The sequence below is a fragment of the Hemibagrus wyckioides genome, linkage group LG17 (assembly GCF_019097595.1).
Source record: "Hemibagrus wyckioides isolate EC202008001 linkage group LG17, SWU_Hwy_1.0, whole genome shotgun sequence".
Lineage (NCBI taxonomy): Eukaryota > Metazoa > Chordata > Actinopteri > Siluriformes > Bagridae > Hemibagrus > Hemibagrus wyckioides.
In genome coordinates, this window is record NC_080726.1 from 20,905,344 (window position 1) to 20,926,368 (window position 21,025).

Genomic DNA, 21,025 nt, shown 5'->3' on the forward strand with positions numbered 1-21,025 from the left:
TGACAAGGCTGCTGACACGCCATTGATTCTGGCATGGGTTTCGCCTTAGTGTCTCCTGTCCTTAGAGGACAAATTACCTGGAAGAAGGTCATGGTGGAGCCACCGTGCATGGTGCCGTACTCGATAGCTGTCTGATCTGCCAGGTCGTCCACGGACTCGATGGGAACGTCCATCCTCTGGACAGTGAGGAAGGCAGCCAGGTTGGCCGTGTAGGAAGAGATGATGATAAGGGTGAAGGCCCACCTGTACATCAAATCACGGAAAAGTGGATATAAGAGCAATGCTACTTATCTCACATCAAAAGAACTGCCCCAAAATACATCAGTATGATAAGCCTAAATATACCCTATACACTAATAAATACCCCGAGCTTCCTTTTATTCTCCAATGACCCTAATGTGCAGAGGTTGGAAAGGTCGGGGTAAATTACTGCACAAAATAAATGATAGAAAAACAAACCAGCCACAGTAAAGGAATGGATGTATTGCTTTCATGTGGGGTTAGGAGAGATCGATATAAAGTATGTGTGTGAGAGGGAGGGAGTGAGTGTGTGAGTGTGTTCTTACCATACTCCGCTAACACAACGTGTAGAGAGAGCTCGTGGAGCAATGGTGGAACCTTGCTGCATGAACCCCCCTACTGGGAACCAGAAACTGTTCCCCAGAGAGTACTGATTAATGAGGAGACTACAGCGTCCCTTCAGGCAGGGGTGTGGATTGTACCATTCGTACGGGGTCAACCTGAACTCCAGGAGAAAGAGACATAGAGGGGAAGGGAAAAAAAAAAGTCAGGAACAGGAACTTTAACAGTTGAAAAAGCATGAAGTCACTTATGGTCCCTGGTGGTTTGGCAACCTGTTTTTTAATCCCCAGTGGAGGAGTGTGAAGTACACATGCTTGCTTAAGATCGATGGTGAAATAATGACCTTCTGAGAATGTGTGCTGCTGAGAGGAGTAGTGACGTGACTGCTACACTACTGCTATTTGCATTACAGTGAAAACATAAAATATTTGACTTGCATTATGTGACACACACACTTTCATGTGTGTGTGTGTGTGTATTTAATATATTTATGTATGTGAGTGTCTGAGCCACAAATTAAGTCATAACCCAACTCTGTCTGGCTAGAATCCAATAAAATCCTCCAACTATTCTGCAGTTAGCTGATAGAACACGAAGCCAAGAAAGAATTTCCACACATCACACAATTTCATCTCACATGGAACCTTAAGAAAACCTCATAAAGGTCAACAGATCAAATGCAAATCAAAACATATAAAACTGTACATGCCTTACACGGCAAGCTTTCCTTTATTTTTCAAAGAGAAATATCAGATCCTCTGCATGGCTCAGTGTGAAGCTGGGTATTTACCTGGCTACCAGAAAGAGCACACAGCTAACTGCTAGATATGCCAGCAGCATGAAGAGCCAGACCCCTGGAGAGAAGGGATCCAGGAAGGAAAAATACCCCGGTCTTCTTCCCTAAAATAGACAGAAGGATTAGAATGCAGTTCTGTGCGGTTTTCTCAGAGTGTGCTCACTGTTGAATAGTGTTTTTCTGCTCAAACATGGACATTATGATTATTATTTTTGCTAAAAATACATCTGGTTATAACACATAACTATCTATCTATCTATCTATCTATCTATCTATCTATCTATCTATCTATCTATCTATCTATCTATCCATCCATCCATCCATCCATCCATCCATCCATCCATCCACCCATCCATATCCATCCATCTACTGTATTTTATCTATCTATTAGACGAGTCTCTGGTTGAATTCTCAGTCTCTCGTCATAATTAAGAGCATCACCAATCAGACTGACAGCATGTCACATATCTGTGTACCACTGCAGCACTAACATGTGGCTAAGCTGCTAACTTGGCAGCTATATTTCACTGATGAAGGGTGTGGAACAACTTTATACTCAAACACTTAGAAAACATTTACAAAGATTAAACAGCAAGCTATAAAACTGTTGGATTGTGGTGCAGAAGCTCTGAGCGCTTGACTGAGTCTGACTGCTGCTGATGTGTTTAAGTTTGAGGTGTCAGTCATGTTCATTAGAGTTTCAGTGATTGGCAGTTGGTTTGGAGATTCAGGCCCTTTGGGATTCTCCATATCATCATATGAAGCAGCCGTCTGTCTGTGCGCTGTCCAAGAAACGTCTTTTCTCTCTTTTTTTGGCTCCCATTAAAGTTGTGCATCTGGGCAGGACACCAAAACGAGGTATTACACCTAGTATAACCAAATTATATACATATGCTAAGTAGAGTACATGAAAAAAAATGAGTCAAGGACACACATCATCAAGGACTGCACTTTAACAAGGCTGGAAACAGGAAGTCTCCCCACAGGGCAGATTTAAAGGTACAGATACACAGAGAGAAAAAAAAAAAAAAAAAGAGACATAAGCTGGCATCGTGTGAAATGTTACGGCAGCCATCATATATCAAGCATTAAAAGTAAAATGGCATTTTTCTGTTATTCAGTTCCTCTGATTTCTGAGGATTTTATCTGATTGGTGCAGCCTGAAAAAGCAGAGGATTCTTCTTCTTCACAAAATGGAGGTGAAGGTAGAAGCAAGTGAAGAAGATTTTATGAAATAACAAAAAAAAAAAGAGCACAGTAATTAGAAGACAAGGGCTAGGCTACGCTAGACAAGGAAAGCTCTTCACAGCACACACTGTATTCACAACTAACACAAGCACACTATGTTGAATGCTCCAATAACTAAAAAGGAACGAAACATAACATGAAAGTTTAATTGTGTGACTAATCAGAAAATACAAAAAAAGGTGAACGCACAGTCAAGAAAGGACATGGAGCAGATAACAGAAGAAGTAGTTTAAAACACTGAATATGAGTGCCCTCTGGTTGGCTGGAAGGAACTGTCCGCGGTGGACACGAAGATCCCCGTCGAGGTCCCCGCCGAGGTTCCCCGCGTACCACAGGACCCACATCCCCAGGCCGAAGCACATGAGGGTGAACGTAATTATTTATTACGATAGCTATACTCATGTTCGAAACATGTGAATTCCTGTGATGACGTAATACAGCTCAAATCTGCGATTTCGGTAATTTTGAAAGAAATTGTTGAAAATTGTGAACGGAAAAACGACAGAATCCTGGAAGGACTGATTATTGTGACAGCATGTGTTCCCGTCACAGCTACTTTGGACATTTCCCCAGCAGACCACTAGACGGCGACCCTGAGCATGTGTTTTGAACTCCCATTTCCCCTGTTCATTGTGCTGTTTGCTACTTAGTCACCATATTTAAACTCCTGTAATTTCACTCTATCTTTGTCTAGCGTTTGTTAACATGTTTACTGTTCCAGTGCCTTCTTCTAATGTTTGTGTATTCTTGATTCTAGTGTGTGTTTGGCTGTTTATTTATTTATTTATTTATTTATTTATTTATTTATTTATTTATTTATTTATTTATTTATGTATGTACCACAGTTTAGTCGCTTCTTTTTCACATTAAATGCAAATTAACTTCATCTCCTTCATCTATTATCCTTTTAGGACATGGACCTAAGACACCAAGCTTCAGGAAGTGTTACCAAGCAAACTACGAAGCTGTTATTACTATTATTATTTTCTCTTCCTTGGCTTAAAAAAACCCTCATTTTGTGTGAAGGCCAATTAAATGATTTAAAACAGAAAAGGAAGAGTTTCTGCACTATAGTCAGAACCAATTAGTTGTATTGTCCTTCAGGTGAACATACAATCAGAGGCGACAATGACTTCACGGTGTCTCATCAGCGGGGCAGCTACTGTCTAGGAAACCGGTCTAATTTATATAGATACCTTGGCGACGGAAATAGCACACAAAGCGTAAACATGAAACAACCCGCGATGTAATTAGCAGCCGTTTGGAAAAAGTTCCAGAGCCTCGAGCATAAAAACGATATATATCTGTGTAAGGAGCAGGGATACGGGGTGGAATAATTAAACGCTTCTCATATTTGTATAATTGAGTGATACAAGTGTCGAGCTGGAGATAGCTTGAGCGGTAATTATGCCTACTTTCGTGTATGCATCCTCGAGCGCCGTCATAGCTGTCAGCGATCACTCTCGGCTAGTAAACAGCTAGGTTAAAGCACAGAGAAATGAACTGAAGGCGGTGTATCGTGCCAGCGCGCACTTTTCTGCTGGCACAATAATTGTATTGTTGCGCAGCGCCGAGGGATCTTGCATATGTCTGTTGACTGAAGTTCAGTACAGCGAGCGACAATCTGCTACGAGCAGCAATCTGCTACGGGCGGGAAAAAGAAACCGCTTTGTTTACAGCCCTTTGCGTTAAACTCGGGTTTTAGTTTACACAAAGGCACAATCAACACTGCGCAGCGGCAGCGCGGCCACAGGAGCCAGCTGGAACGGGTGGTGAAAAGGAGGAAAGGAAGAATAAAAGAAGAACATGTGCTGTGATCCTCGTGTTTGTGGGTGACGAGTGTTCGGCTCTCGACGGCGCTCCAACACCGTGCACTGTATCTGACAATGATAGTGGCAGAATTTTAGGCAAATTCTGGCAAAAAATAAGCTAATTCACACCCTCTCTCTCGTCACAGTAAGCACACCAGCATGTATTTCTCCCTCTGCACGTGCCTGAGGCGCAAACCTGAGTCTCTCTCCTGTCACATGCCAGAAAATCTTTTCTCTGGGATAAGTGCTGCCGTCGTGTGTCAAAATAAACTCCTGCGCCGGTGTCAGCTGTGTGTCTGTGTGAGGGTGATGAAGGAATGTGTGGTTAACATCAGCCAGACTTCTATCACAATCTCATCCAGGGCTCTGACGCTCCAGATATTGTAGGTGGCTTAGGAGATAATATATATCACCAACACTGTTTTATTAAATGACAAAAAGGTCAAAGCCTAGATCTTGTTTCTTATGTGGTAAAGCAAACAAGAACAGACAGGAATAGCTGTGAAACACTGCTGCAGCTCCCAAGAACAAATCTTCACCTACTGTCTGTGCAGTAGGAGTTAGGACACACACACACACACACACACAGACACACTCCATCAGGAGAGCTGCTTTTACCTCCTTCAGGAACACTTCCTGATTCTATCGCGGCTCCCTGTGCAAGGTCTGTAATTAACACATTGTGCTAATTAATCATTTGTTTGTTCACCCACACCCTCTACTTCTTCACCTTCCTACAGCCTTACTCCTGAGAGGCTTCACGGTTCTCCACACAAGCGGTGACAGGAACATAGGGAAAGCGCTACTCGGGTCACGTTTTTTGATTTTTACTGAACAATTATTCTACATAATCAGGGATAATCAGATTCCTGGAAGCATAAAGTTCAGGTCATGTTGACTACAGTCTCAACTCAAAGGCTAAATTGTGTTTATTGTATAGAAGGAACCAAATATTTCATACACACAGATACAGACGAGATATATTGTGTAATGACTAAAACATGTGTAGCAGCTGCTGTAAAAGTAATGTGTATAATCCGCGGGATCAGTGCGGGATATTCGGATGCTAATCCGTGGACAGATCGCAAGGATTAAAGATGCCTACAGATTGCTCTGGTAATGCCAGTTTGTTCAGGCCCTGTAGAGTTTTTTGTGCTACTATAGCTCAGAGAGAAGGTTATTAGTGTTATATCACAGCGCTGTTAGATTCACAGTTCTGATTGGTCAGAAGGTCAGTTTGGCTCGTCACCGGAGTTTATAGCACAGGTTCATATTTTGACGCCTTTATTATTCTACATCAGTTTCAGACACATGAATCCTGCTATTTAGCCAAACTCCTGCTCACAGGTAAGAGGAAAGCACTGTCCACCTCCTTCTGCATACATCCATTGTCTATACCCACTTGATTCCTAATTAGGGTCACAGGGATCTGCTGGAGCCTATCCCAGCAAACATTGGGCGAAAGACATGGGTACACCCTGGACAGGTCACCAGTCCATCACAGGGCTGCACATATAGACAGACAACCACACACACTCACATGGGCAATTTAGAATTACCAATCAACCTAATGTACGTGTTTTTGGACCGTGGGAGGAAACCAGAGTAAACCAGGAAGAACATGCAAACTCCACACTCTACACCCAGGATTACAGGAAATACTGTATAGGAAAGTCTAAAACAAATAAACAAACAAACAACAAAAGAATAATCAAAATATTCAGATGCAAAATATTCCAGATGCAAACTGAGTGTCTTAGTTTGTAATGTGTCCTTTGTGTGTGTGTGTGTGTGTGTGTGTGAGGTAGGTAACAGGTGAGTGAAATCAGAAGTCTGGTTTGACTGTGAGCGAAACAGTGTTTGTGTGTTTTGGGAAGTGTAGTCTAGGGCAGCCATGTTTGTATGCTGTGGTGCCTTCTGGGAAACTGACTATACGGATGGTGTTGACCTGACGATATTCAGGTGACCGTTTTTCAGTGAAGATTCTGCCATGGAAAAAAACTTGGCAAAAAGCTTTGATTACGCCGGTCAGTCATTAGGACAAGTCCCTGTGAATGAACTTGAAATGAAGCGGATAGAAACAGCTGGTGAGACAGTCAGAGCTGCTGTTTAAGAGCAATTCAATTCCAGCATGTTCTGAGAACACAATCCTGTTAAATGGCTCGCTTGGTTTTTGTCCTCTGACAAATTACAAACAATTTCCGTCATCTCTAAGCGTCTCCTAAACACGCTAAATAAAAAAAAAAGTATTCTGCTACCACCAGGTCTGTACTAAATAGCAATTACAGGCTACACTGACGAGGCTGTCCTTACTTTTTAATTAATCTGAGGCGCAATCTGAGACCTTATTGCACGTAAATGAGATACATTATGGTGTGGGATTTAAAAACCAGCCGTTAATATACATTTCCAGTGGTGGTGCTCTGCGCTTGTGGTTAGCAAAGCGGCACACGCTAATCATTTATACTGCGCACGCAGCCTTGTGCAAAATGCTTATTATCTACATGCAGCTTCAGAGCAGTGACTCCTACATACAGCTCATTCAACACACTCAATTCTGCACTATAACACGGCACACTGCACACTGGGGGTGACGAAGCGGCCTTCCTCGGCCGCATTTGATTCCATTTCGCAGCCTCATTGATCACCTGCAGAATTTCATTAGAAGCTCAGAATAGGGGAAAAAATGGTTCTGTGTAGGAATCGTGGGACACGAGATCAATAGCGATTGGATTAGATCTAAATAAGGGCACAAGCAGCATATGACGTTCACGTATCGCAACGGAGCTCCAGAGTCAGGAATGCCAGAGAGATTTTCTAAAGGCCAAAGTGAAGAAGAAGATGCTGAAGAGAGACTGAGTCACCAAATCACTCTAAAGTGTGTGAGAGACTTTAATCTCTTCATCTCCCGCTTATTTATTTGTGTTTGAGCCACATGACATGTAACGTCTGTCATCGCCGTGCATCTTTCACCCCCGCTGTTTGCTTCTCTTTGCTCGACTCGCTTGCTCTATCACTGTCTTTTCCAGTTGTCCTCAATCACTCCTTCTCTCTTATACACACCGCCTGTCTCTCTGAATCATCCTTGTCTTTTTCCCCTTTACCTCCTTCTCTTTAGGAAACAGCCTGATGCTGTGTGTGTGTGTGTGTGTATCCTGCACTGCGGTACTGTGGTACATTAGTATGCAGGACGTCCTGATGATCAAGAAACGTGTACTGTAGTCTGAACTTTACATTTATTACCGAATCTAGCCATACGCAGGGCATTACCGGGTGAAATCTTTCATCAGCTAGACAAGCCAAAAGTGCTTCTGTCCTTTGCAGCACCCTGACTAATGTGGTGTGGGAAGTGAGGTGGTGTAGGCGGAGTCACCACAGTATCCTTACCAAGTGCACTCGGTACATGATACTAATCCCCAGTGTCATGAAGGGCTTGGAGAAATCAATGACCTTCTCTCTTTCAGCTGTGATGGTCAGGCCGGCCACGGCGAGATCAGCTTTCTGCAAAAAAAAACCCAAAACACACACATGCAGAAACAGTTACACCCTCACGACAAGTCTTAGGCGTAAATATGATGCGTATGACAAAAATGACATAAAGTCTAAATAGGTGTGTCTGCTTAAATAAACATGCTACAGTAACCTGTATTCCTGTATTACGTGACTCATGCACAGTAGGAGAGCACCAGCAGTGTTTTTTTTAGTGAAGGGCAGGCTGTCATGATAAATTACTTGACACAGTATCTAGGGCTGTTGGGCATAGTGTGGAAGCTTAGCCCAACTAATAAAACCAAACTGAAAAGTACATCTGTGTGGGATTTTCCGCTCCCAGAGGCGAGCCTACAAGCCTCCGCTGCTCTTCCTCTGCCCTCCACTGCAGGGATAAGCGGATTGTTGGAGCTCACATATTGAAAAAGCGCGATCCGGACTGCAGTTTGCTAACGCTCGTTGTTTCAGCCGGTTGTGGCTGGGGTTTACACAAGGGTGAAGAAAGGCCTTGTTGACTTTGAGAGTTTCTTGTGTATAGAAAACCAGACTGCAATTTGGCTGCAGAGAAAACCCTGCAAGATTTATTAGAATTGGGCTCAATGTACAGTCGAGGCACAGACAGAAGAACACAGAGCAGAAATCTGGCTTATGGAAGATGGAAGATGGCCCGGGATTCTGCTCTTCAATCACTCATATCATGTAGCCTGTTTTTGTTATTATAGTGATGTATAGGCCACTTGTTTAGGAGGTCTTAGATGTCTTTTAAAATGTAAATTCTAATGTTATCGAATTATGTACACAGGAGAGAGAGAGAGAGAGAGAGAGAGAGAGAGAGAGAGAGAGAGAGAGAGAGAGAATGATTGTCATAGTAAGATAGCATTGGCTGGAAGAGGAGTAGGAGGAGAGAGAGAGAGAGAGAGAGAGAGAGAGAATGATTGTCATAGTAAGAAAGCATTGGCTGGTAAGAAAGGGAGTGGAGGAGGATGGAGATAGATAGATAGATAGATAGATAGATAGATAGATAGATAGATAGATAGATAGATAGATAGATAGATAGATAGATAGATAGATAGATAGATAGATAGATAGATAGATAGATAGAATTGATAGATGTTATAGCCAACAGTTTTTGGAAAGTTGGAAGCATATATTTGATATAATATATAATATCAAGTGTAATACAATTTCCCTTCACTGAAACAAACCTGTTCCAGCCTGACTCTGCCCCTGTACACACAGCCCAAAGCTCCATGAAGACATGGTTTATCCAGACTGAAGAACTGGAGTGTCCTGCACAGATCCCCTGACTCTGACTCAACCCCCACTGAACACCTTTAAGATGAGCTGGAACACTGACTTCCCTCCAGACCTCCTCACCTAACATCACTAAAGCTCTTGATCACTAATCCCCACAGTCACACTCCAACATCTTGTAGAAAGCCTTCCCAGAAGAGTGGAGGTGATTAGGACAGCTGAAATCTGGAATGGAATGTTCAACAGAAAAAAACACATATGGGTGTGATGGTCAGGTGTCCACAAATATACATTAAGTTGGTGTTTGAGTTGGGAGTTGTTGACATTTTGGTCATAATAGTGTCAGTGATAACCACGCCTCCCTGCAGAACCAGAGGTCCAGCGGTGGCTCTGATTTTAAATTCGTCCCTGGGTTTCATTTTCTGTAAGAGTAAACGATTCATCAACTGCAGCATTTTAGGTGTGTGATGTCTATAGAAAACAAATATGAAAAGCATTTAACCCTAGTTTATTATATTATTGACAAAAAAAAAACCTTTATGTGGTTAAACCACATGACTGTAATGTTTTCCTGGTTAACGCCTCACTAACCAGTATCAAGCAATCTGGACTTTTCTGAAATAAACAGACTTTCAGTAGACATATTAATAGATTATTGTGAAATGTGAACTGCGTGATATAACATTCAGACTAAACCAATATGAACTACAGTACTTAGTTTGACATTTTATATGATATTTACAAATTCAGAACTGAGTGAGGTATAGTATGTAGAAAATCTTGGATCAGAAACTCTTTGGTTATAATGAACAAATCAAATAAAAAAAAATATTTTATTTCTATTTTTATTACAAGACAGAAACATTCTAAGCGTTTTCTAATAATAATAAAAAAATAAATAAATAAAAATAAAAATAATAGTTCCAGTTGATCACTAGTTTAACAGGCTCGACTGAAATAAAGGAAAACGGGCGAGAAGTAAAAGAGTAAAAGAAAAAATTAATCGATAAAAGCAGTTGAAATATCCGTCTTTCTCTCGGACATTAATATCGATTAGTGCAATATAGCACTTTTCAAAGCGCAGAGAATTACATGACTGATTATACGGTTAAACAATTCGGCGGCGACACTCTTTCTTCACTCTCCGCCACACTTTTACGACTTTAAGTCGAGCTGGGATTGATTGATTTTCCCCTCCTCTTTCGTGGCCTGCTATCTGTGTTGAATAATGCATTTGCTTAGATTCCCGACGTGGCATTTCCGATTCCTTCAGAGCCACGCTCTTTCGGAGGCTGTTCCAAAAATCCCTGAACACGCAGACAGAGTCAGGCTAAGCTCGGGGGCTAGACAAAGAAGCCGATTGTGTAATTATTGGGACAAAAGGCTCATCCCAACATTTATTATAATGTGTGATACTGCTGTCTTTCATCCTAGAGTGTTTGGCATCGAGACAAAAGCACATGCCAGTTCAGAAGTTCACAGCAACTAATCCATGTGACAGAAATGAGCCACAAGTCGAATAAAGTATCACACAAGGCACCTTTTCACTTTTTTTCTTTTTTCTTTGCTCCCCTCCTTGGCCTCCATTGTTTCTGTGTGATACAGTTAAATTTAGTGAGGAATCCTGAAGGTCAGTTGTACAGAGAATATATCAACAAAATGAACTGGGACAATAATAAGAGGCGGCACACTTTCCTTTATTTTGCTAATGGCTTTGCCCTCCATTAGCCTGCAGAATTAAGACAGATAACTTCACAAAAGCCTATTCCGCCTCTTCATATTAAAAGCAAGACCTGCCCCAAAACTTTTACTGTACAACTCAGTTCTCCAAACGGACCGGGATCACCTCTACGCTTTTAACTCTTCTTAATAATCTCCGATACCCTGCAGAGCAGACCTGACAAAAAAAAACAAAACAAACCAGAACGAAACAAAAAAAATGCCACTTGCATAAATCAAGCCCGATGTGACTGTTTTTAAATGAATTACATCAATGCTGAAAAGGTCAACGGCTTTGAACGGAATTTACAGCATATGAAATTTCTATCAAGTGTGGGTTAGTGGGTGTCGGAACAGGATTAATAGCCTTCATGCTCAACTGAGCCTCTTTAAACACGTCTGTGTGGGTGTCTGTTAAGGACTGGGAGGGCTAATTGAAATTCATTAGGACGAGCAACCTGTGCCTGAGAGGAAAGAGTAAACACGGTTATCGCTTGCTTTATCAGCGCCTGATTCGGGCGAGTTTAGCAGCTTTTAATTACGGTAACCCTGTTTGATTTGGCAAGATGTCACAAAGAATGGGACACGCGGGAAGGAAAAGGTTCGCCGGGAACATTTTACACGGAACTGGATCTGATGAAGCTACCTGAATTTAAGACGTTTTAGAAAACTGCCTGAAGTAAGGGGAAGCCACTCGTTTCTGAATCTGTGTGTGTGTGAGTGTGTGTGTGTGAGTGTGTGTGTGTCTGTGATGCTGATCTACAAGCCATTGCATGTCGCTCATGCCACTCAGTGCATGTCATACTCCTAGTTATTATCACCTTTATTCAGGTTTCTGTTGTTTTCTAGCCTATTCTTCATGGTGTATAGTCTTTGTGTTTCTTTTATCTCACTATAAACATTTGAGAGAGAGAGAGAGAGAGGGAGAGAAAGAGAGAGAAAGAGCTAGAACTTGACAGAGCTTGCTAGACACACACCTACAACACATACACACACCAAGGAGCATGAACTTGAAGAGCAGGGATCACTATCTCATGTTGTTTTGTTGAGTTTTTGCGCTGAAAAACGTGAACTGAATAAACGTGAGCCTGGAGCTCACTTAAAATCCCACCTGCCTCCTGAGTCTCCCTCCACACCCTCACACACCAGGGTTCTACACTGGGGTTGTTTCTTTTAATCCAGATTTGTGTTATATTTCTGATTGTAAAAACCCCAGATATTTTCTGGCAAATTTGACTTTTCTTCTCCCAAAATATATAAAGAGGATACAAACTATAATAGACTAATTTAAAGCCCTGCAACTTTGACCAAGATGAAGGATGAATGAATAAATGAATGAATGAATGAATAAATGAATGCTGTAAATGCATCATACCCGTTAATGTCCATGATCTAAGGCCATTTCTGGCAAGCTTTCTGGAAAACAAATCAAAACAAAACCCCAAACGCAAACCCTGTTTCCTGCTTCCTATTTGCGTCTGTATGATCTGTTCATTCTAGGAAGTTGAGTGTTGTTAAACATCGCTATTAACAGTTAAACCCAGGATTTTAACGACACGTGTCTTTCCGTTCCACTGGAACTCACCCTGGCGATGAGCTCTCCCACCATTCCCGTCCAGGTTCCGTTGGCACCCGGGACACCGTACACGCCGTCGCTCACCAGCTTAATGCGGTAGTTGAACTTCAGGATGTCGGCCAGCTCCTTCAGCATATCCACACAAAAGCCCTCGTAGCGCTCGTTCCCCTCCAGCTCCTGGTAGTTGGCTCTCAGCATCACGTACGGATTTTCCTATAAAAGACACGGTGTAGGAGATTTCTGAGTGCCTCGAAAAAAAAAAAAAAACCCCACAAATTTAAGATTTGCTTTCTTACACAGCTGAGAGAGAGCGTTTGACGTAAGCCGAGATTTATTCATCGGCCCAGAATCACAAGAGAGGAACTGCCGATATTTCATCTTGTCATCTGTGCTCTTTATTACACGTTCCTTTTGGAGGGGAGTTTTTTTTTTATATGCGAGGGCGGTTAAAATCACTTACAGGGAACTCTACATCAGTCTCTGAACACTGTCACATTGGGGATAAACAGGCTTTGCGGAGTGAAGCCAGCCATGTAAAAGCTTTTGAAAAAAAGACTTGTTTTAGCTAGGATGCTCTTTCAATAATAATAATAATAATAATAATAATAATAATAATAATAATAATAATAATAATGGGAAAAGAAGAAGACAGAAGGTGTGCATGAGATATTGAAGTAGAATCTGGCACTCACGGCAGACTGTAAAGAGTTTTTCATTTGCAATGTTAAGCCCAGGCCTGTGCACTTGGGTAGCACTGAGGGCCAATTTAAAATGCCAAGAAGGCATGTTCAGCCTGCTCATTGCCATAGTAACCTTCTTACGGCTGTCGGACTGCTGCTGCAGGTTTGATGCTGCTGTTGATTTGCTCTCCAGCTCAAACCCCGTCGGATAAGCCGCTGCTTACTGTAGATTTAATAAACCTCCTGTAACCGACGACTACCAAAAGCAGCTCTTCTGCATCTCAAACGTAGCTGAGATCTCACGCAGTCATTAGGTTATAACAAACCGTTATGTGCAACACGAACCTGGCTGCGCAACATGTAGCTCAGAGGCAAAGTAACACAATTAATGCAAATCTTTCCATTCTGTTCATCAGCTCATTAAATCAGGGACGCATGTTACCTTTTGGCACTGCGCTGACCCTCCTACTGCGATTCCAGTGTGCCACGTGCAAGGCACAATATAAATGCAAATTTTCATCACTCCCAGCCTGCTATGAGCGCTCGAGTGTGCCGGCTGGACTGGATGCCCTAAACCAGGCTTATTAAAGAGCAGTGTTTCGTGGGCTGACTGCACATTAACCCTCTTCGTTGGTAGAAGCATAATAAAGCAACCTTCAGGAAATAAAGCTAAAAAAAAATCCTCAGAGGGGCTGATTTGCAAAACAAACAGACGAAATTAATTTCCTACAAACGCAGCGTGATGGAATTGCCTGGTTGGATGCAGAAGAAGGAAAAATAAAAGAAGAGGAAAGGACAGCGTTGAATGAACGTACATGGGGAAATCCGTATGGAGTGTTCGGTTGGCTCTGAAGAACCTCTTATTCTTCTTATTCTCTTCTGGACGCTCTGAGAGAGCTGGTATCTATTCACTGGGTTACTTTCTGTCTCTTCTACTGTATCACAAAGCCATGAACGATACGTACTGCCTCAAACACGCTGTTTTCAGCAAAGATGTCTCGGGCGAGCCATCTCTACAGCGCTATAACACTTCTCAGAGCTATTAAGAAAGTACACAGGCTTGGAGAGAGAGCAGTATTTACAGTTAACACTGGCTTACCACAAACACTCCTGTGCTACAAAACAATTAATCTCGCCCGAAGGACAAAAATGTATTTGCGCGCTATGTGTGCTCAGTTGCCATGATTGCCTTTCAGACCCAAAACAAACTCAGCCTCTCTTGCGAAACAAACGAAAAACAGTGGAGTTACAGAATATGACACGTTTCAGGATCTTCTACACTGTGCAGAATCTGAGAGAGGGGGGAAAAAAAAGAAGAGACGGTAATCAGGTCATGACAAATGAGATTAGATCGTGCCGAAATTGCTCCTCAATGGCTTATTTTTTAAACTTTGCCTGAAGCATCGGTACATATTATAAGTCAAATAAACCATTAGACTCTCTTACCAGTCCTTTTAGAAAAAAAAAAATTACCTCAATTATCAAAAAGGGCCTGAGAGAAGCCAATTTCCCTTCTTTCTTAAAGGCACATGCACATACAGTACACTAATGTGCATTTCTTTAATATTTAAAATAAAATACATATATATATATATATACATTCCATGGCCTCTTAAGATCATCCTCATCTGCTTATTCCTCAGATGCTGAAGGGATTATTACGCATGTAGCCATCTATCATCACGTATAATCTCCATGCATCCTGTTATCTGATGCTGAAATCATGAAGACTCTCCTGCACTTATCCCAGGACTCCTCGTTTCATACCCCAGAGTATATACCTTCATTGTTTTTAACACTGATTTCACTGATGAAGTGCGTTCCTTAAAAGGATGAGGAAGAGGAGGAAGAGTTCTTGAGTTCCTTTCAATAATGCTGCACTAATTCCTGAATTAATACTAAAATATGAACTAATGATGAATCACAGCATGTGCTAATCAGGAACTAATGAATAGCTAACCTTAACTACGGCACAGGTCTTCATGCATGAATAACGACCACCTTAAGTACACAGTAGTAGGTGTTTGTTAATTAATGTATTAATGAACATGTAGAGATTGAACTCAATCAAAGCTGCTCCGTAAGTAAGAACAGGAATTAAACATGTTTCATTGCAAATTCATTATATATAATATGTCATATGCAGCTGTGTACTTATACACCCCTGGATGGCGCTGGATTTCTTTTAGCATACACTATATTGGCAAAAGGTTTGGGACACCCCTCCAAATCATTGAATTCAGGTGTTGTTTTTCAGGGGTTGGGCTCTGCCCCTTAGTTCCAGTGAAAGGAACTCTTAATGCTTCAGACATTTTGGACAATTTCATGCTCTTTGTGGGAACAGTTTGGTGATGACCCCTTCCTGTTCCAACATGACTGCACACCAGTGCACAAAGCAAGGTCCATAAAGACATGGATGAGTGAGTTTGGTGTGGAGGAACTTGACTGGCCTGCACAGAGTCCTGACCTCAACCTGATAGAACACCTTTGGGATGAATTAGAGCGGAGACTTCTAGAGGAATGGTCAAAAATAAACGCACTCCTAAACCTTGTGGAAAGCCTTGCCAGATGCATTGAAGCTATTACAGCTGCAAAGGGCGGAACAACTCCATATTACATTCATGCGCATGTAAAGGCAAATGTCCCAAAACTTTTGGCAATGTAGTGTAGATACTGATCGTCTGCATCAAACTTATCAAAAGCACTGCCCCCTTGCTGTATCCAGATAAAGCTGTAAAGAATTCATCTAAATTCCTGGACTAAAACAGGTTAGAAAATCTCACTGTGTTGGCCAGTTCCCTTTTGCACTGCTCCATCTACTTCAAGACCATAGATTAATTCTTCACCATGAAAAATAGCAACGCCATAGAAAAAAAATTGGCAGCTAACGTAGGAAAATCTGGTCTCTGCCAGTCTGTCACTTATGGACTCTTGAGCAAGGTCCTTGACATTAAGCTACTTATCTTAATTGTATGTTTCTTTATATAGAATCAAGAAATAATAGTACACAGGGCTTTTCACACTGCACTTAGCCCTGGTTCTCATCTTTTAACCCCAAAATAAAGTTTTGTTGTGTTAACCCCACATTGCTGAATGTGTACAGTGTGGGAGGAGGCTGTGTTAGAACATTACGACTAGACGCTTAGATCAGAAACTGAACTGTGTGTGTGCTCTATATAGCGTGAAAACCAGGACGTAGCAATATTTAACAAAAATAACTCAATAGCATTAGGTGACGAAACACATCGAGGAACGTCAAGGAAGCGTGTGCTGTAGCGAGGGGTAAATGTGTCACGCTGAAAAATTTGCAGAAGCTGGATATCGATGAGTGCATGGCTAACTATGTGACAAACATAAAAAGGCCAAAAAAGATTACAACAATATCTGCTCAGGTGCAGAACGACAGAGCTGACCTTTTTTCTCAGTGATGCAGAGACAAACCGTTATTTAAAGAGGTCTGTATTCATCCAATTGTGGTCGCTGACATCAAGAATATGCAAATAAGAACGTTAACCTAGGGTTCAGGAATGTACCGTGTGAAATGACAGAGTCACACATGAATATTCAGGATTGATTCTTAACCCTGGGCAAAGTATGAGTAGTTTGAAACATGAAAGAAGATAACCCAGGATTCTGTTTAACTGGAGTTTACAATCCCCCAGGGTTAACTAGCTCAAGTATGATGAGCCTTCATGTCTCAGCAGATCTCAAACCTATATTTTAGTTACATTTCAGATAATACTGATGTTCTGTGTGAACTTGTCCTTTACCATATGGGCTAAGCAGATTTCCCCAAAGCTCACAAACAGTCAGCCTAATTGAGAGGCTAGATAGATTAATAGGTTTGTTAATATGACCTTGTGCCAGTATTAGTTGAGTAGGTTAACAAACTTGTCAATCCAACTGGCTGGAATACCGGGTTAAGCCACAGCACAGTACACTGCACATTGACCAATAGCCTATGCAATGCTGCATCGTCTGGCAAGGCTTTTTTGTTGTTCCAATGTTCAGCATTGAATTTCTTTGTCCTGTCACACTCCACTGTGGGGGATAACGGCTCATAAGAAAATATATACTCAAGACTTTAATAATATGAGGGCAGTAATTTTATAGAAGAGTTCCAAAAAACATAAACGGTTCGTTTTTTCAGACAAAAGTTCAAAGTAAATGTTGATATCAAACCCCTTTCTGGTCTCTGAGACGCCCCAAGTGCTTGTTCATAAACATCTAAAATTTGAACCAGTTATCTTCCACCACTAAAATTCTGTGTAACATTATTCAACAGAGGTAAAAACATCTCACGCTGAAAGCTGGCAGAGTCCTGACTCAATTTATATCAGACTTGCGGCGATGTAAAAATTCATTTGTTTACACTCATTGAAAAAGTCTGATAAGTCGATATGCATTCTGCCTGCAGAATAGGATGCCAGTGAACTGGTAAAAAGGGTATACGTGTCCTCTGTTGGTTTGTACGACAAGTTTCTGCCTAGCATCAAGTCCAGGTGTTACTGAGAAAGCACTGGTTTGTCCCCAGAGCCATTGTCTCCTGTCTCTACCTGCTGGACAGTGAGAATAACATCAACACTTAAAGTACTTAAAGTGTTGTCTGGTATCATACTCTTTAAAACCAGTCAGCTCTCTGGTGTTCAGGTTACGTAGAGTGTGGATTTGCCTGTAACGCTTTGTCCACATGTACACTAGCAAAACGACTGGCCTCTCTTGTGGAGTCATAGATTTCAGCCATATAGTCTCCACATCTCTCAAATGTATAGAAAAACTCTTTTCTGAAATGGTCCCAATAGCAAATAGAATAGCCGTCACTATTGGGCTGAATTACACGAAATCTGCTTCAGCATTTGATCTACTGCATTAGACGGAGGAATAAATTTGGCCGTGATGGCCTGAGCTGCAGTGCATTAACTGATGGGGTTCTGGGGTTCACACCCTGCTCTTCAGAATGCTTCACTGCTCAATCTATCAGCACTCTTCTCCAAGGTGAGCTACAAAGTTAGGAAATGAAATGCAGCCACACTGACAGTACATCAGGGTCTGTCTCCAGACGTGAGGCAGCTGAGGCAGCTACTAAGCTCCACTGAGCTCTGCACTTCACTGCACAGCTGCAACGCCAGACAGCGCTGGAGGAGGTTGCTAAATAGACAGAAGTTCATTCGCAGACTGCAATATGTGCGGCGCTGCAATTAGGGTACGGCTGTGTACGCGCTTGTCAAAGATTAAGCACTGCTCATGTGCGCTGTCCAGTGTCCCAACTTAGGAAATGGAGAATTCATAAACTGATAATAAGGACAGGAATATCCCCATGCTGCTGCAAACAATACTGCTCTCTGTGTCAGTGAGAAATATCCATAAATTAATACTAAAGTTATCGTTATATCAGTGCCCTTCGACTGTGCAGATTTTACCAGAATTTTTTCAGACAAATTTTTAAAATCGTCTTAGCATCAAGAAACTGCTTTTTATCCATCTCAGCAAGATGGGAATGGTAAGGAGGATGTGTGTGACATCGTGCCAGCCTTTTATGGGCTGCACACAAGGTCATGGTCACGATGTGATAGGTTTGCTCAGCTAGAAAGCAAATGCATGGGAAAAGTCTGAAGGAAACAGCCCCAGAGGTTCAGGGATGTAAGCAAGTAGGAGTGTACAGTAACAGTATTCAATACAGTCAGGTGTAGAAATGCTATTCGTTGTTGTTTGGTTATTATCACTATTGTTACAGGCTTACAGCGAGCTGGGGATGTAGTCGAGAGTGCTCTAGGGTCACGGATACTCAGTAATAAGATCTGAACATAATCCCATTGTTTTTTGTTTTTAAACTAAAATGGAAACTTTTTCCTAAAAAAAAACCTAAATAGGAAAAAAGTAAAACAGATTTTTGTTTAGAAAGAAAATAAATCTGATTAAATGATTAAGCAGCATTATTAACAAGACTGCGTTTAAGCTGGAAATGCATTGCATCGTGTGCATCGCTTTCTCATATGAAATCTTCACATCGTTTTGAATTTGCGGATCTCTCTCGCTCTTTCTCTCTCTGGGCTGATATGAGAAGCCGAAGCAGAAAGGCATGACCCACTGTTATAGGATAAGATCAGCCCTCTGGCTGCTGCGGATGGAAGGAGAGTTCCATCTCCCCTCAGTGATAGGGCAAGGCAGGCGTAGCGCAAAATCGCTGCCAAATAACAGCCTAGGATTATATCTTCAATTGCTGGCCAGGACTCCTGAAGAAATCTCACTATCCCACCGCCTACTCGCTGCCTAAGCAGGTCAGTGCTCTTGACCGCATAGGAGATGAAACCTTATTTACATCAGCAGTGGGTCCTGGTTGTAAAATGAGCTCTTAATGAAATGAGCTCTGAATGATCACCGATATTTAAAATTTATATTCAAAAAGTAACAAAAATAAATGAAGACACATTAATGATCTGTTTCTTACTCTGGGAGCCACACTAGAAGGTAAGTGATACGATTGTGAGGCTAATTGTGATTGAGGACTATCCTGAAAAAGGAGTACCAAATTTATCCTTCTCTGCAAAATACACCATCGTAGCAAAATTAAAATATTCTAAAAATAGCCAAAAATGACTACATGCGATTATTAGATTATTAATCCTGTTTCCAGACATATTTTTATTTTTTTAAACTTAATCTTTTCTTTCTATCAGCAGATAAATTTGCTAATTTTTTTAACAGAGAAAAGTTAAAAAAGAGAGAAAAAGCAAAATGATCTGCAAATAGAGTAAGAAAACTTAAAAATAGTAAAATATGCCTAGAAACAGCATTAATCATCTTATATTCGCTTTACTGTCATTTTCTTACATAGAGAACTTTGATCACGTGATAAGATGTCATTTTTACAGTGGTTGTATCTCACAGTCTCCTTTATTTATGCAGACCTGTTTTCTAAAATGAGAAATTCGGCAAGATTTCAGACATTGAGATCGTTGGTCACAGAGACACAGCTAGAGACTAGAAAAGGGGGTGGGAATAGGGGCGGGGCTTTCCGAATGCTTATTCTTATTATTGCATGATGATGTAACACGTGTGAAATAAACACTTTGTGCATTAATTGCACTCATGATAATAAAGAATAATGAAGAACTTGGAAAGTTCATCAGTCATGGTTATGATTCCATCGTTTCATTTCACTGAAAATCTGCCCATGATTAAAGTAACATGCTCGTAATAATCAGTGACAATGATCTTATAGTGAGAAACAGGATCAACCAATCAGATTTATGCCATTTTTACGCATTTCTTTTTGAAAGCTACTAACCAGCTGGTTAAACTCTGTGCATAGTTTTAACAGCTGATGAAGTTGAGGAGGAAAAAAGAGACATGTGGATCAGATTTCATACGATGAGATGTCATTTTTTTTTTTTCTACTAGACTTTCACAGAAACTACCATGAAGACCTTTTGTCCTTTTTCCTATTAACAGTTTTTATATGGACCTCCTCTGGTATCCAGCCAAAATGCACGAGCACATCCTAATTACTGACTCAGAATGTACAGGTCATACAGTGATTTTATTTTATTTTCCTCTGAAATGAATTCCTGCCAAGGCCACTGACTGGTCAGCACCAATGAGTGCAATCTGAGCATAACCTGAACGTGTGTGGTGTTTTATTCCTCACAAATCTTGTAATGCTGGGGTTGAGGGTTGGGGTTAATAAGGGGTTAATGACGGAAGGACAATCAAACCTGTAAAATCTGCGAAAAAATATCATTATATCTGGAGTCTCTCACATTTTAACCATCAGTTATTCAACTGGCTCAGGCTTAAGTACACTTAAGGGAAATTATGTTAATTTCACATCCACTCCTAAAAAACAAGTCCACATTAATTAGCATAAATT

General features: G+C 41.2%; 1 protein-coding gene across 1 annotated transcript in view; it reads right to left on the bottom strand.

Annotated features, from left to right (window-relative positions):
* The window catches only part of grik4 (glutamate receptor, ionotropic, kainate 4), a 403,962-nt gene that overhangs the window by 19,267 nt on the left and 363,670 nt on the right, over positions 1-21,025 (bottom strand). The window contains exons 13-17 of the mRNA XM_058414559.1: positions 12,485-12,688; positions 7,825-7,938; positions 1,373-1,482; positions 567-740; positions 78-243 (exon numbers count right to left, since the gene is read on the bottom strand). Coding sequence (XP_058270542.1) covers positions 78-243; positions 567-740; positions 1,373-1,482; positions 7,825-7,938; positions 12,485-12,688 — 768 coding nt within the window. The remainder of the gene's footprint in view (positions 1-77; positions 244-566; positions 741-1,372; positions 1,483-7,824; positions 7,939-12,484; positions 12,689-21,025) is intronic.